The sequence below is a fragment of the Haliaeetus albicilla genome, chromosome 12, assembly GCF_947461875.1.
Source record: "Haliaeetus albicilla chromosome 12, bHalAlb1.1, whole genome shotgun sequence".
Lineage (NCBI taxonomy): Eukaryota > Metazoa > Chordata > Aves > Accipitriformes > Accipitridae > Haliaeetus > Haliaeetus albicilla.
In genome coordinates, this window is record NC_091494.1 from 19,819,096 (window position 1) to 19,831,741 (window position 12,646).

At 57.2% G+C, this 12,646-nt stretch overlaps 2 protein-coding genes across 3 annotated transcripts in view; one reads left to right on the top strand and one right to left on the bottom strand.

Moving 5' to 3' along the window:
* Positions 1–11,060, top strand: POLG (DNA polymerase gamma, catalytic subunit). Its single transcript, XM_069798454.1, has 22 exons — positions 1–809; positions 1,139–1,334; positions 1,789–1,956; positions 2,228–2,374; positions 2,586–2,665; positions 3,115–3,297; positions 3,425–3,585; positions 3,792–3,915; positions 3,986–4,210; positions 4,351–4,471; positions 4,666–4,737; positions 4,846–4,965; positions 5,175–5,335; positions 5,453–5,506; positions 5,604–5,721; positions 6,197–6,332; positions 6,416–6,662; positions 6,755–6,877; positions 7,182–7,353; positions 7,626–7,834; positions 8,945–9,105; positions 10,219–11,060. The coding sequence occupies exons 1-22, from the start codon at positions 217–219 to the stop codon at positions 10,278–10,280; spliced, it is 3,633 nt and encodes a 1,210-aa protein (XP_069654555.1). The 5' UTR covers positions 1–216; the 3' UTR covers positions 10,281–11,060.
* The window catches only part of FANCI (FA complementation group I), a 26,291-nt gene continuing 23,426 nt past the window's right edge, over positions 9,782–12,646 (bottom strand). For both annotated transcript variants that reach the window (XM_069798450.1, XM_069798449.1), the window contains exons 35-37: positions 12,237–12,332; positions 11,567–11,692; positions 9,782–10,737 (exon numbers count right to left, since the gene is read on the bottom strand). In XM_069798450.1, the coding sequence (XP_069654551.1) occupies positions 10,672–10,737; positions 11,567–11,692; positions 12,237–12,332 (288 nt within the window). In that variant the 3' untranslated portion in view covers positions 9,782–10,671. The remainder of the gene's footprint in view (positions 10,738–11,566; positions 11,693–12,236; positions 12,333–12,646) is intronic.

The following is a 12,646-nucleotide window of genomic DNA, read 5'->3' on the forward strand; positions in this document are numbered from 1 at the left end:
TGCGGGGCGGGCTGCGTTCCCGCGGGGGGGTCGCAGCGCAGCCGGGCCGCCCGGCCTCGCTCGGCCGTGCAGGGCCTTGGGCGGCTCCGGAGGGCCGTGCGTGCCCGTAGCGGCGGCCGGGGCCGGGCGAGCGGTGCCGAGCTCGCCCCTCGCCGTCGCTCTCTCCCTGCAGCTCCGGCCGGCCGGGGGGAGCAGCCCGAGCCGGGAGCGGAGGAGATGAGGCGCTCGCTCTGGAGGAGATCGGCGAGGGGCTGCGCCGCGGCCCGCGGCGCCGAGCCCCGGCGCTGCGCCTCCGGTTCCTCCGCCGGCCGCCCGCTGCCGGAGAGCCCGAGCGGGGAGCCCGACAAGGGCCAGCGGCGGACGAACCCCCTCAACATCCAGATGCTGTCCAGGACCCTCCACGAGCAGATCTTCCGGGGGGCCCGGGTACGCTACTCGGCGGCGGAGATCCAGAGGAGCGTGGAGCACCTGCAGCGCCACGACCTGTGGGGCAAGGAGACCTCCACGCTGCCCGACGTGGACCTGCAGCTGCCCCGCATGTACGGGGACAACATCGACGAGCATTTTCGCCTCCTGGCGCAGAAGCAGAGCTTGCCCTACCTGGAGGCGGCTGACGAGCTGCTGCGGTGCGAGCTGCCCCCCGTGCCCGCGCGGTGGGCCTGGCAGCTCGGCTGGACCCGCTACGGCCCCGACGGGCGAGCAGAAGCCGTCGACTTCCCCGCAGAGCGGGCGGCGGTGTTGGACGTGGAGGTGTGCGTGGCTGAAGGCCACTGCCCGACGCTGGCCGTGGCGGTCTCGCCGCACGCCTGGTGAGACACGGTGCCGGCTGCGACGCTGGGGTCGCGCCCGTCGTGGTGGCGGGAGCTCACGGCTTCGGGAAGGACAGGGATGCTCCCGAGTGGAGCCTCTTCCAGCGAGCCACCGCCGGCTTGCTGGGAAAACGCAGCAAAGCCCCGAAGCGCGGCTCTGGGGTGTGGGACATGCGTCCCAGTTAGCGGGCGCAGTGCTCCCCAGGGTCAGTCACCTCCTTCCCACGGGTGGGATCCTGCTCGACACCCCACGTCACAGCGGGTGCTTTTGGTCCCAGGAGCCCCTACTTTATTTCTTACGGCGGGGGGGGGCTGCCTGTCCTCCGCAGGTACTCGTGGTGCAGCAAGCGGCTGCTGGAGCAGCGGTACTCCTGGTCCAGCCACCTCACCCTGGCTGACCTCATTCCCCTGGAGAGCCCAGCAGGCACCAGCTGTGCCGGCAAGCAGGACTGGCCAGAGAGAGTGGTGGTGGGGCACAACGTGGCCTTCGACCGGGCGTTCATCAAGGAGCAGTACCTCATCCAGGTAGTCCGTGGTGCTGTTGCTTTGTGCCGGCAGCTGCAGTTCGTTATTCAGATAGTTGTTTGCACTGGCTTTTCAGGGTTATTTTTGGCAGATGCTGTTCTGCACAGATAGCCCAGGGTTGTGCTTGCCTCGTCCTGCAGAACAGGTTGAGGTCTGATCCCTTTAAGGGGAGATAGTCTTGCACCCCATAAAGTTGTTGGAGGCCGCAGGGTTGCAGCTGGGAACGTGGCAGGAGCCTTTGAGCAGCTGACAGCCTGCACTGGGGATGCTCTCAGCCCTCGGAAGAGGGGTGCCGGGAGGCAAAGCTTTGCCTTAACAGAAGCAGCCTGAGCAGAGGACTTGCAGCTCTATAATGCAAGGTGGTGCTTGCTGGCAGCTGCAGGATGTTTGGCAGCATGTTTCTCATCTAGCATGTCCCAAACCATCTCTTTTTCTCTCCTCCGGTGTGTCCTAGGGCTCCCGGGTGCGTTTCCTGGACACCATGAGCATGCACATGGCTATCTCGGGGCTGACGGGCTTCCAGCGCAGTCTCTGGATGGCTGCCAAGCATGGCAAGAGGAAGGGAGTGCAACAGGTCAAGCAGCACATGAAGAAAATGCGCAACAAAACGGAGGGACCAGCTGTGAGTAAGAGAGCTGAGCCGCTGGCAGTGGCGTGGGTGGCAGGGGACCGTTTGACCCTGTAATGGGACCGTTTGCTCTTGTACTGGGGCCATCTGCTCCTGTACTGGCAGAGTAGGAGCTGTTGGAGCAGCTCTGCTGGGTGAAGCTCTCCCAGTGCCTTTCAGGTGAGGTGGCCTCGGTTTAAAATGGAACGCATCATCCTTTACCTCTCCTGATCTTGGCTGCGGCCAGTCCTCATCCTGCACCATCTAAGCCCCCTGTTGTTGGCAGGTCACTTCATGGGACTGGGTGCACGTCAGCAGCATCAACAACCTGGCAGACGTGCACGCGCTCTACGTTGGGGGGGAGCCGCTGGAGAAGGAGGCGCGGGAACTCTTCGTGAAGGGGACCATGGCCGACATCAGGAGTAACTTCCAGGTGCGGGTGGCCATCCCGACATCCCGAGAGGCAGCGGAAACCGGAGATGGGAGCAGCTGCTGGGGTGGTTTCCGTTTTGCTGCCCTTTCTTGCAAGGCTTTGGGTGTGCGTGGGGCTGGGACATCCCCCATCCTCCCGCAGCCTTGGTGCCTTGCCCTGCGCTGGCAGAGGGGTGGCTGATTTGCCTGTTCTCACCTGCCTCTGCCCCCAGGACCTGATGTTGTACTGTGCCCACGATGTCCAGGCCACCCATGAGGTGTTTCAGCAGCAGCTGCCGCTCTTCATGGAGAGGTGAGAGCTGCTGAGCTCTGGCCAGCGTTGGCCAAGGGGCTGCAGGCTTGGCCGGCAGTGGGGATGATGGCAGTCCCTCTCGGGATGGGATGCGGCTTTTCTTGTCCTTGGGGTGGCACCGGGAGCTGGGAGGTCCTGAACCCCTCATCTCTGTAGGTGAGAAGGAATAAGCAGCAGCACAGCGTGGCTGGAGGAGGCAAGCAGACTTAATGAGGCAGATCGGAGTGATACAGCTTTGCAGTTATTGCACAGGGTTGTTTAAGGCAGCAATTCATGTGCAGAGCAGATGGAAGATACAGGGATTCTTACGGGTTTTGGGGAAGAACATTGAGGGTTGTGTGGGGTTGGGAAACTCCAGGTGAAGACATGTTCATGTCTGTTGTAGTCTGGTGCTGCCAGCGCAAATCCCCTCCAGCAGACATCTCATTCCTCGCTGCTTCGGGCTCTAGGTGCCCCCACCCCGTGACGTTTGCAGGGATGCTGGAGATGGGGGTGTCCTACCTGCCGGTTAATGGGAACTGGAAGAGGTACCTGGACGATGCTCAGGACATCTATGAGGAGCTGCAGAAGGAGATGAAGAAGTCCCTGATGAACCTGGCCAACGATGCCTGCCAGCTGCTGCATGAGGACAGGTACCCATGGGCTGGGGGTGCAGGTCCTGCCGCTCACAGAGACCAGATGCCGTGTGATCCATGGGGGGCTGCAGGCAGGTGCTGGGGACGGGAGCAAAGCTGCGGTATGACAACAGTATGTTGGCAGGTACAAGGATGACCCTTGGCTCTGGGATCTGGAGTGGGACACGCAGGAGTTTAAGCAGAAGAAGAATCTGGGGAAGAAGAAGAAGAAGAATCAGGATGGGAACAGCAAAGCCTCCCCAGCGGTGGTGGGCACGGACAGGTCTGCGCAGGAGTGGCAGGAAGGTGAGCGGAGGTGGTCCCCTGGGGACGAGGGATGCCTTCCCACGGGCACCCAGACGAAGGGACGTGGTTCGGTGGTGGTGGCAGGGTGAAGCATTGCTGGCCTATCCCTGTGCTGGAGCATGTGGTGGGGGGCTGGTTCAAGGTCCCTCTCCCTGGTGGAGCAGCAGGGAGGGCTCTTTGCCAACCAGTTCTCTGTGCCCCACCAGACCCTGGTCCCCCCGGTGAGGATGAGGAGCTGAAAGCCCCTGCGAGCCAGGTCTGCCTGGAGCGTCTGAAAGAGACAGTCGCGCTGCAACCTAAGAGACTCCAGCACCTGCCGGGCCACCCAGGGTGAGTTGGGGACACTGGGTGTCCCCAGGGCTTGCCCTGTGCTCTCTGACCCATCCCTGCTGCTCCCCAGCTGGTACCGCAAGCTGTGCCCGCGCCTGGAGGAGGCAGGGTGGGTGCCAGGACCCAGCCTCATCAGCCTGCAGATGAGGGTGACCCCAAAGCTGATGCGTCTGGCCTGGGACGGCTTCCCCCTCCATTACTCGGAGAAGCACGGCTGGGGCTACCTGGTGCCGGGGCGGCAGGACAATTTGCTGGCAGCTCCCTCAGAGGCAGAGGGCCCTCTCTGCCCACACAGGTGAGGGGGACGTAGTGGGGTGCCGAGCTGGGGGCTGCCCCACGGAGGGGTTTGGGAGCTCCCTGGGACCCTGCCCAGGTGCTGCCCTGGAACCTCAGTGCCTGTTGTGGGTGCATGAGCCCTGCCCTCTCCCCTGCCAGGGTAATCGAGTACCTGTACAGGCAGCACTGCCTGGAGAAAGTCAAGGAGCAGCCCCCGGTGCTGGAGGCTGCCATGGAGGACGAGCTGCTGGTGATGGACGGCAGCACGATGTGGCAGAAGGTGAAGGAAGGGATGGAGGGTCCCTCGGTGGGAGGGAGATGTGGGGGGCTGGGCTTCTTCCAAGTGTGCATGCAAAAACCAGCCTGGTGCATGGCTCCAGGGACTGGAAGGAAGAAATTTCCTTTAGTTAAGTGTTAGGTTACTGGAAAATTGGTGTTTGACCCAGCTTCCGCCACGGTCCCTCTCTGCCACAGGTGGAGGAGCTGAGCCAGTTGGAGGTGGATGTAGAGGAGAAGATGGGCAGAGCGGACCAGAGCTTGGTGCAGGTAAAGGGAGTTTCCTGCGTGGTGCATTGGCAGATTGGTCTCTCTTAATTTCCGCCTCCCGCCGTGCCTGGGGGCGTTCCTGGCATCACCTTGCATTGCTGGTTGCAGGAGATGGATGAGCTGTGCAGGCCGGTGGAGGTGAGGAGCCAGCCCTTGTACCACTATGGCAATGGTCCCTACAATGATGTCAACATCCCTGGGTGCTGGTTCTTCAAGCTGCCTCACAAGGCAAGTTGGGTGCTCCTGGGGCTCCCCGGCCACCCTGGGTCTCTTGCCTGTCACCCCGCTGCTGCAGCACTTCTGGGACCCCCGTGATCTTGTCCCATGGGATTGGGTGGTGGAAATGCATCTCTGTAGCTGGGGCAGGAGGATACACAGAGCTTTACTGATATGGAGCGGTGGCACACTGAGCCTTGGTACCTCTTTTGTTGCTAAAGGATGGTAACGATAACAATGTGGGAAGCCCTTTTGCCAAGGATTTCCTGCCCCAGATGGAAGACGGCACCCTGCGGGCTGCTGTGGGCCGCACTCATGGGACCAGAGCCCTCGAGATTAACAAAATGATCTCGTTTTGGAGGAATGCTCACAAGCGGATCAGGTGAGCAGCTGCCTTCAGCTGAATTGTGACATCCCTGTGGGTGGAGGTTCATCGCGGCTGGGGGAGGTCATGCAGACGTGAGAGGCTCAGCATCTTGCCTGTTGCTTGTCCCCTCAGTTCCCAGATGGTGGTGTGGCTGAAGAAAGGGGAGCTGCCTCGCGTGGTGACCAGGTACAGGGAGGAATGGCCCCAGCTGGGACTATGGTCCCCTCTACGCCACTCCGAGAGGGCTCTCGCAGGATGATGCTCACCCTCACCTCTGTCCCAGGAACCCCGACTATAATGAGGAGGATGATTATGGAGCCATCCTGCCGCAGGTGGTGACTGCAGGCACCATCACCCGCCGGGCAGTGGAGCCCACATGGCTGACGGCCAGCAATGCCCGGGTATGGCCATGCTCAGGTCCTTGCGGGGGTGTTTTGGGGCACCCTCTGTGTGTTTTTTGACTGGTGGGAGCAGCCTGGGCTGGAGGAGTTCGGGCTGGATGGTGGGATTTAAGGTAGCAGGACTGGTGCTGGGGCCCTTCTCTTGCTGACGTGCTTTGACTTCAGGAGAGGGGGAGAGTTAGCAGAGGCTCCTGAGCTTCAAAATTTGGTGAAAGGAGAAGAAAATACTGAAGCACAGGTTTCTGTCCTTCCCCAAACTCCCCTTCTTCTGTGCTGGAGGAGCCTGGGGGAAGTAACCATGTGGATGATGCCACTTGTGTGTGTTAAACTTGGTTTTGACTTTCAGAACAAAATTTAGGGGCATGGAGAGTGCTGTGCCAGCACGCTGCAGCTGTGGGAGGAAGGCTGCTCCTGTGCCGCTGAGGAGGAGAGGGAGGTGCAGGGGTTGTGCTGAGCCAGGCATCGTGTCCCACAGGCTGACCGGGTGGGCAGTGAGCTGAAAGCCATGGTGCAGGTGCCACCTGGCTACTCCCTGGTGGGTGCGGACGTGGATTCCCAGGAGCTCTGGATAGCTGCTGTCCTTGGCGAGGCGCACTTCGCCGGCATGCACGGTGAGCCAGGGTTTGCTGGGTAGTGGGGTGACCCCCTTAGCCTGGTCCCATTTGGTGTCCAACCCCTGCTCCCCACCTGGCAGGCTGCACAGCCTTCGGCTGGATGACTCTGCAGGGGAAGAAGAGCAACGCGACAGACCTGCACAGCAAGACGGCCGCCACGGTGGGCATCAGCCGGGAGCACGCCAAAGTCTTCAACTATGGGCGCATCTACGGGGCCGGGCAGCCCTTCGCCGAGCGGCTGCTGATGCAGTTCAACCACCGGCTGACGCAGCAGCAGGCGCGTGAGAAGGCTCAGCAGATGTACGCGGTCACCAAGGGCGTCCGGAGGTGGGTGCCGCCTGGGGAGGCGGAGGGTGAACAGGGATGGGGATGGTGGTGGTGTCCCACAGGACCTGAGCATGGGTCACTCTCCCCTCCAGGTTTCATCTCTCCGAGGAGGGAGAGTGGCTGGTGAGGGAGCTGGAGCTGGCCGTGGACAGGGCGGAGGATGGATCGGTATCAGCCCAGGATGTCCAGCGGCTCCAGAGAGAAGCCATGAAAAGGTGAGCTGCTCCATCCCTGCATGACTCTGGTGACATCGGGGTGCAAGGTGGAGGGAGCTGCAGCGGTGGGCGGTGGGTGGAGAAGGGAGATGGGGCTGGGTAGTCCCAATCCTCCCTCCCTGCTCCCCCAGGGCTGAGTAGGTTTGATCTGGGGGCTTCCTGTCTCTCCCAGTGAGCAATTAGCAGCAGGCAGCTGCAGGGGCTCGTCCAGCTGCCCCAAACCAGGAGGGAGTGTTTGAGGTTCTCAAACGGGGCCTGCGGCCTCCTCCCACACTTCCAGCAAATGTCCCCTCTGCCACGCCAGGTCCCGGAGGAAGAAGAAGTGGAATATTGTGGAGCACCGAGTGTGGGCTGGCGGCACTGAGTCTGAGATGTTCAACAAGCTGGAGAGCATTGCCTTATCCCCCTCCCCACAGACCCCGGTGCTGGGCTGTCACATCAGCAGGGCGCTGGAGCCTGCCGTGGCCAAGGGGGAGGTAAGGATGCAGCTCTCTGCTGCTGAGCTCTCAGCTTTGCTTGTCTTCTCCAAAACGGCAACCCCATGTTCAGCCCTTCTCAGATGCTGGAGACCCAGAAGGGTCTTGGGAGCCGTGCAGAAAACCCACTGTCCCTTTTCATTACCTGCATGCCATCAAGAAAACCCAACAACCCTGAATTTAACAGACTTCTCCCAGGAAATCTCCTGTATCAGGACCAGGCCCTGGACCCCTGTGCTCTCTTAGTATCTGTCTGTGTTTCCTTTCACCAGTTTCTGACCAGCAGAGTCAACTGGGTGGTGCAGAGCTCGGCCGTTGACTACCTGCACCTCATGCTGGTCGCCATGAAGTGGCTCTTCGAGGAGTTCGACATCAATGGGCGCTTCTGCATCAGCATCCACGACGAGGTGCGCTACCTGGTCCAGCAGCAAGATCGCTACCGGGCAGCCCTGGCCCTGCAGATCACCAACCTCCTCACAAGGTGAGATGTTACAGCTGTGGTGTCTCCTGGGGACGAGCACCTGTGCCTCTGGGATGGGACAGGGCAAGCTAAAGGGACTGGAGTGACAGCAAAGGCATTAGCTTTGCCCGCAGCAAGCTGGTGCAGAGCAATTTTCTTCTGCTCAAGGGAAGTTGGCAGCGCTGGAGGTTGCAGTTCTTTCACGCGTGGCTCAGGTGGCTATAAATGGAGCTCAGCTTCGATTTCCAGGGATAATGTGCTGGCAAGAGGGGGATATCGTCAGCTTTTGGCTCCTGCAGCGATGGGGCCAATCGTTCCGCTCTGCTGGGGTGCAAGCGCATCGCCTCCTGCTCACTTCAGGTCTGCGGCTGTCGCGTGGCAGCAGCCCTTGGGCTTGATTGAGCAGCCGGGAGCCTGAAACTGTCCCCATCCCTTGTCTCCCTCCTGCCTTGAGGGGACAGCAAGGGGCACGGCTCGTTGTCTCTGCTGCGAGCACGAGCACTGTTGCCCCTTCCGCAGCGTGGGGCGTTCCCGCTGCTTCCCTGCCCCATGCGAAGTTAAGCTCAGCCTAGAAAGCTGCTGGCCTCAAAGGGGTCCCTTCGATCTGGCTCCAGCACAGCCAGCTTTGCCAAATCTCCTTTCCCAGCGCTGTGGGGTATTTGGTTATACGGGAGCCAGCCAAAGCTGAGCTGTTTTCTCCTGAGCTGAGGCAGGGATACAGCAAACAGCCTTTCTGTGCCGGTGCAGCAGGCGCAGCAGGGGCAGACGCCCTGACGTTTGTGCCTTTGTGCCGGCTCCTGCGAGCACAGGGCTTCCTGCTGGGAAAATCCAGCATCTGCTCTGCCTGGGAGGATTAGCCAGCAGCGAAGGGCTGGGTTCTCCCTTTCTTCTGAGGAGGCTCAAAGCACTGTTACTCTGTTCCTCCCACATCCACTTTAGCAATGCTTGACCCTCCTGCTACCCAGTACTTAAAAAGCACCTTGTCTTCCAGCTGCTGAGTGACAGGGGTGTGAGGTAACCTGTTAGGGATGGCTGGCTGATGTTTTGTGAAGCTGTGGCTGATCAGAGCCAGGTGCGACAAGGCTAAGGGTGGTGTGTAGCACCATCCTACCTGGTCTGTTGTTCTTCCAGGTGCATGTTTGCCTACAAACTGGGCCTCCAGGATCTGCCACAGTCAGTGGCTTTCTTCAGCGCAGTGGATATTGACCAGTGCTTAAGGAAAGAGGTGACCATGAACTGCGTGACACCATCAAATCCAACTGGGATGGAGAAGAAGTATGGCATCCCTCAAGGTGAGCGGTGTCCTTGCAAGCTAAGTCCCCTGTAATCCCCTCTGCACAAGCCTCCCCAGCTTAGGCAGAGCACTTGGTCCAAGCAGTCATTCCCCAAGGGCTCCTCTGTTGGGCAGAGGCACCTCATGAGCCCCTTGCTTCCTGAGCCATTGTCTGCCCTGCAGGGCAACCACCACCCTGGTGCCAGCCCCTCTCTACACCTCTTTCCTTCCCCAGTCCCCGAGTTCTTTGGGCTGCTGCTTCCAAATATTTCTGAGTGATGAGCGGGGCCTGGCTCGGTTATCCTATGCACACATTTGCTTTGTCCCCCTCGGAGACAAGCCCTCGTGCACACTTTTAACACAGCCCAAGACTGAATTGTTCCTTCTCTGAAATGACCCAAACTTTTCCAGCCTCTGTTGCTTTCTCTGCTTCCCCACTCCTCCTTAGTCCAGCACAGCTTTGTTCAGAGAACTGCCTTGGCATTGCTGTGTTTTTCCCCAACAATCCTAAGGCCTACAGTTGTCCCTGCGTGCATTCAGTATAACCCTCTAACTGCTGCACGCAACCATTTAACTGTTGGCTGGGAGCTGCTTTAAACAGCTCCGCTCCTCCTCAATATGCAGCAGCATTTTCCCAGATAAGAAGAACCTGCCCTCAGATTTGTTCTTTCAGTCGCTGGACACACCAGACACTCCACCCTTAGGTAACCTTTATTAGGAGTCTTACAGGCAAAGGGTACATTCAGAAACAGGATTTGTGTTCTGTGGACAAAAAGGGCAATTCTGTTCTCACCAAGAACAAGGCAAATTAAACAAGTGCATCGCATCAGGGTCAGCAAAAACATAACAGCAAATCCAGCCTCACCAGAGGAAGCTGCCCCCTCTCTTGCTTCTCAGGAGCTGCACACAGCAGCAAGCTTCAACTCCAAGGCAGAACAGCTCATGTTTCCAGCTTCCTACTGGTGCTGGTTCCTGCGTTCACACCACCACACAAAACAGAAGTTTGAATAAATTTAGGGCTTTTTGTGCTACATGCTCTGAATTAAAGCAAATCATGACCGTCACTCTCATGTTATGCAGTCTCCGAGTGTACTGCAGAGTGCAGGGAACTGATTGTCCCATTGTCTTCCAGGAGAAGCACTGGATATATATCAGCTAATTGAAATAACCAAAGGTTCGCTGGAGAAGAAATGATGACGCTAGAGTGCCAGAATGACAATTGTCCAGACTGCGTGCCAGACCCTGGCTGTCCTTTCAGAAGGAGATATTTTGGCAGGGACTGATCCTGGTCACTCTGTTTCCTTTTTTCTGTAAGAAGGGATGTTCCTGGGGAAGATTTTGATAGCAGCACATTCAAATAGCAGAGGCGCTTCCAAGGGCAGCAGCCGTCTGTAAAACCTGAGACGGGCCAGAGTCACTGTTTGCACACCCATGGGCATGAAGGAAGAAGACTTAAGTGTTTGGCAAGAGAGTTTGGCAAGAGAAACAACAAACCATTGTCTCCATACACGCAGTCCTCCAAGACCAAGGCGAGTCTGCCACAGAACAGGCACTGTGGGAGGAGGCAGCAGTGGCAACCCCAGCTTTATTTTTTTCGCTGTCTCTTCTTTTTGGGTTCCTGGTTCTCATCTGTCTGCTCTGCTGTGCTGCTCTGGAGAGGGAGGGAGAGAGTAGCAGTACAGACTGTAATTGCTTTTGTGTGATTAGTCTAAGGAATGTTTACCTAAAGCAAGAAACTAGATGTCCAGAATAGGATTTAGCTCTTTTTCCTCCCTAACAAAATGACCTGAATATGGGACTCCTCTCGCCTACTGAGACTTTCCCTGTGGACCCCCCAGTTCATGCTGGAACTTAGATGGCAGGTTATGAATGGCACAGGACAGGGACTGTTTGTGCTGGGTTTTGCCTTGTTGAAACACTCAGGAAAATATGGACAGAAGCACCAATAAAAACCTGGACAATCAGCAAAGTAAATTGTTTATTTTTTTTTTAATCCAGCACAGGTTGCGCTACCTTCACCAGCACTATCTAGTAGAGGAGACGGGTCTGAGGAGAATGATGCTTTGCAGAGTTTGCCCTGCCAGCTGTTTATCTACAAATGTTAACCTGGGTGCAAAACCACTTTGCATCATGCTGCAAAGGTATGATCCTGGCCAGCCAGTAGGTCCTCAGAGGTAACGCTGATAGACCTCTCTGCTTGCTAAGGCAAACAACAAGGCCTTAAGAGCAGTCTCACTTCCCTAAGACCAGAGATAGAGACAACTGGTGCATGGAAATGAAGGTCATTCAAGGCAGAGGGCTGGCATGTAGGAGACGTTAGCCGGACTAACTGTTCCTTCCTTTGTATTAGTTTAGTATTAAAATGAGAGCTAACCCAGGGAAGACAAACTGTCCTGATTTCACATATACCTAAACAGCTCACAAATACAGTTGGCCTCAAAAGAGGGGGAAACTTATCGGTAAAAGCAGGGAGTTCTGACCTGGTTGTTGTCTGGCTCATTTTCAGCATCCTCTGTGTTATGCTCCTGCAACACACTGTCTAGCATGGATGCATTGATGCGGAAGTCCCGGGAGGTGCTTAGCTTCATGTATTGCATCAAGTTCACCTGCAGCAACAAAGGTGAAACCAGGGAGAGAGGACATTATGCCATTAGCATCTTAGTTTAGTTGTCTACCCTGCCTGGTCCTTTGCACAGCACTGGGACCAAGTCCATCAGAGCAATGATGCAGGACTGAAGCAAAAGGTAGATGAAAAAACACCTGCCCCATACAATCCAGTGAGCCAAGTGATTACGTTATTCTCACTCTCATGTAGTATCTCATCGTGGTACATTTATCTCCTTATGAAACAAGACAGGGGAGTAGGGTGAGGGAAACTGGTATTAGGTGTGAGTTTCTGGTTGAGCAGAAACTTACCACACAATGTTAGGTCACAGGCAGTACTGCCATTGACACCTGCTACTACCAGTGTGACAGCAATTCAGTAGTGTTGGGCCAGGAGCTTGGGCAAAGGCTGGGAGAGTGGTAAGGTCCTTAGACTTTCCTAATTTGAGCAGCAGTGGAGCTTTTAAAAGGTGGAACAGCAATAGCCCTCCACTATGCCACTGCTCCACTGAATTCAGGTCACAGAAGAGCTCTGCTTTACATTACCTTTGATTTCTTGGAGAGATGGATAAGGAACTTCTCATATTGCTCTATTGCAAAAACCAGGTTTGGGATTGGCTTGGTGTCCCGAAGCACCTTAGCCTGAAATGCAGAAAGGAGGGTGATAGGTCAGATTTGGAAGTGAACAACGATGCTGTAGCATGACATGAAGACCACAACACTCCAGTTTAGAAAAGTGTCTTCAGTAGCCTTGCTCCATACCAGTCCTGCCCCACTAAGCCTTGCTAGTTTGTTACTGGTTTTAAATTGACTCCCACGATCGTTCTGCAGTGAGGCTTTCCCATGTATTGTTTTGTACTCTGCCTGCAGTCCACAGCCCTGATGTGCCTGACAGCCATCAGAGCAAAACTTCCTCTGCTCCAGCTCTGCAAAGGCATCACAAGCATACACCTTCC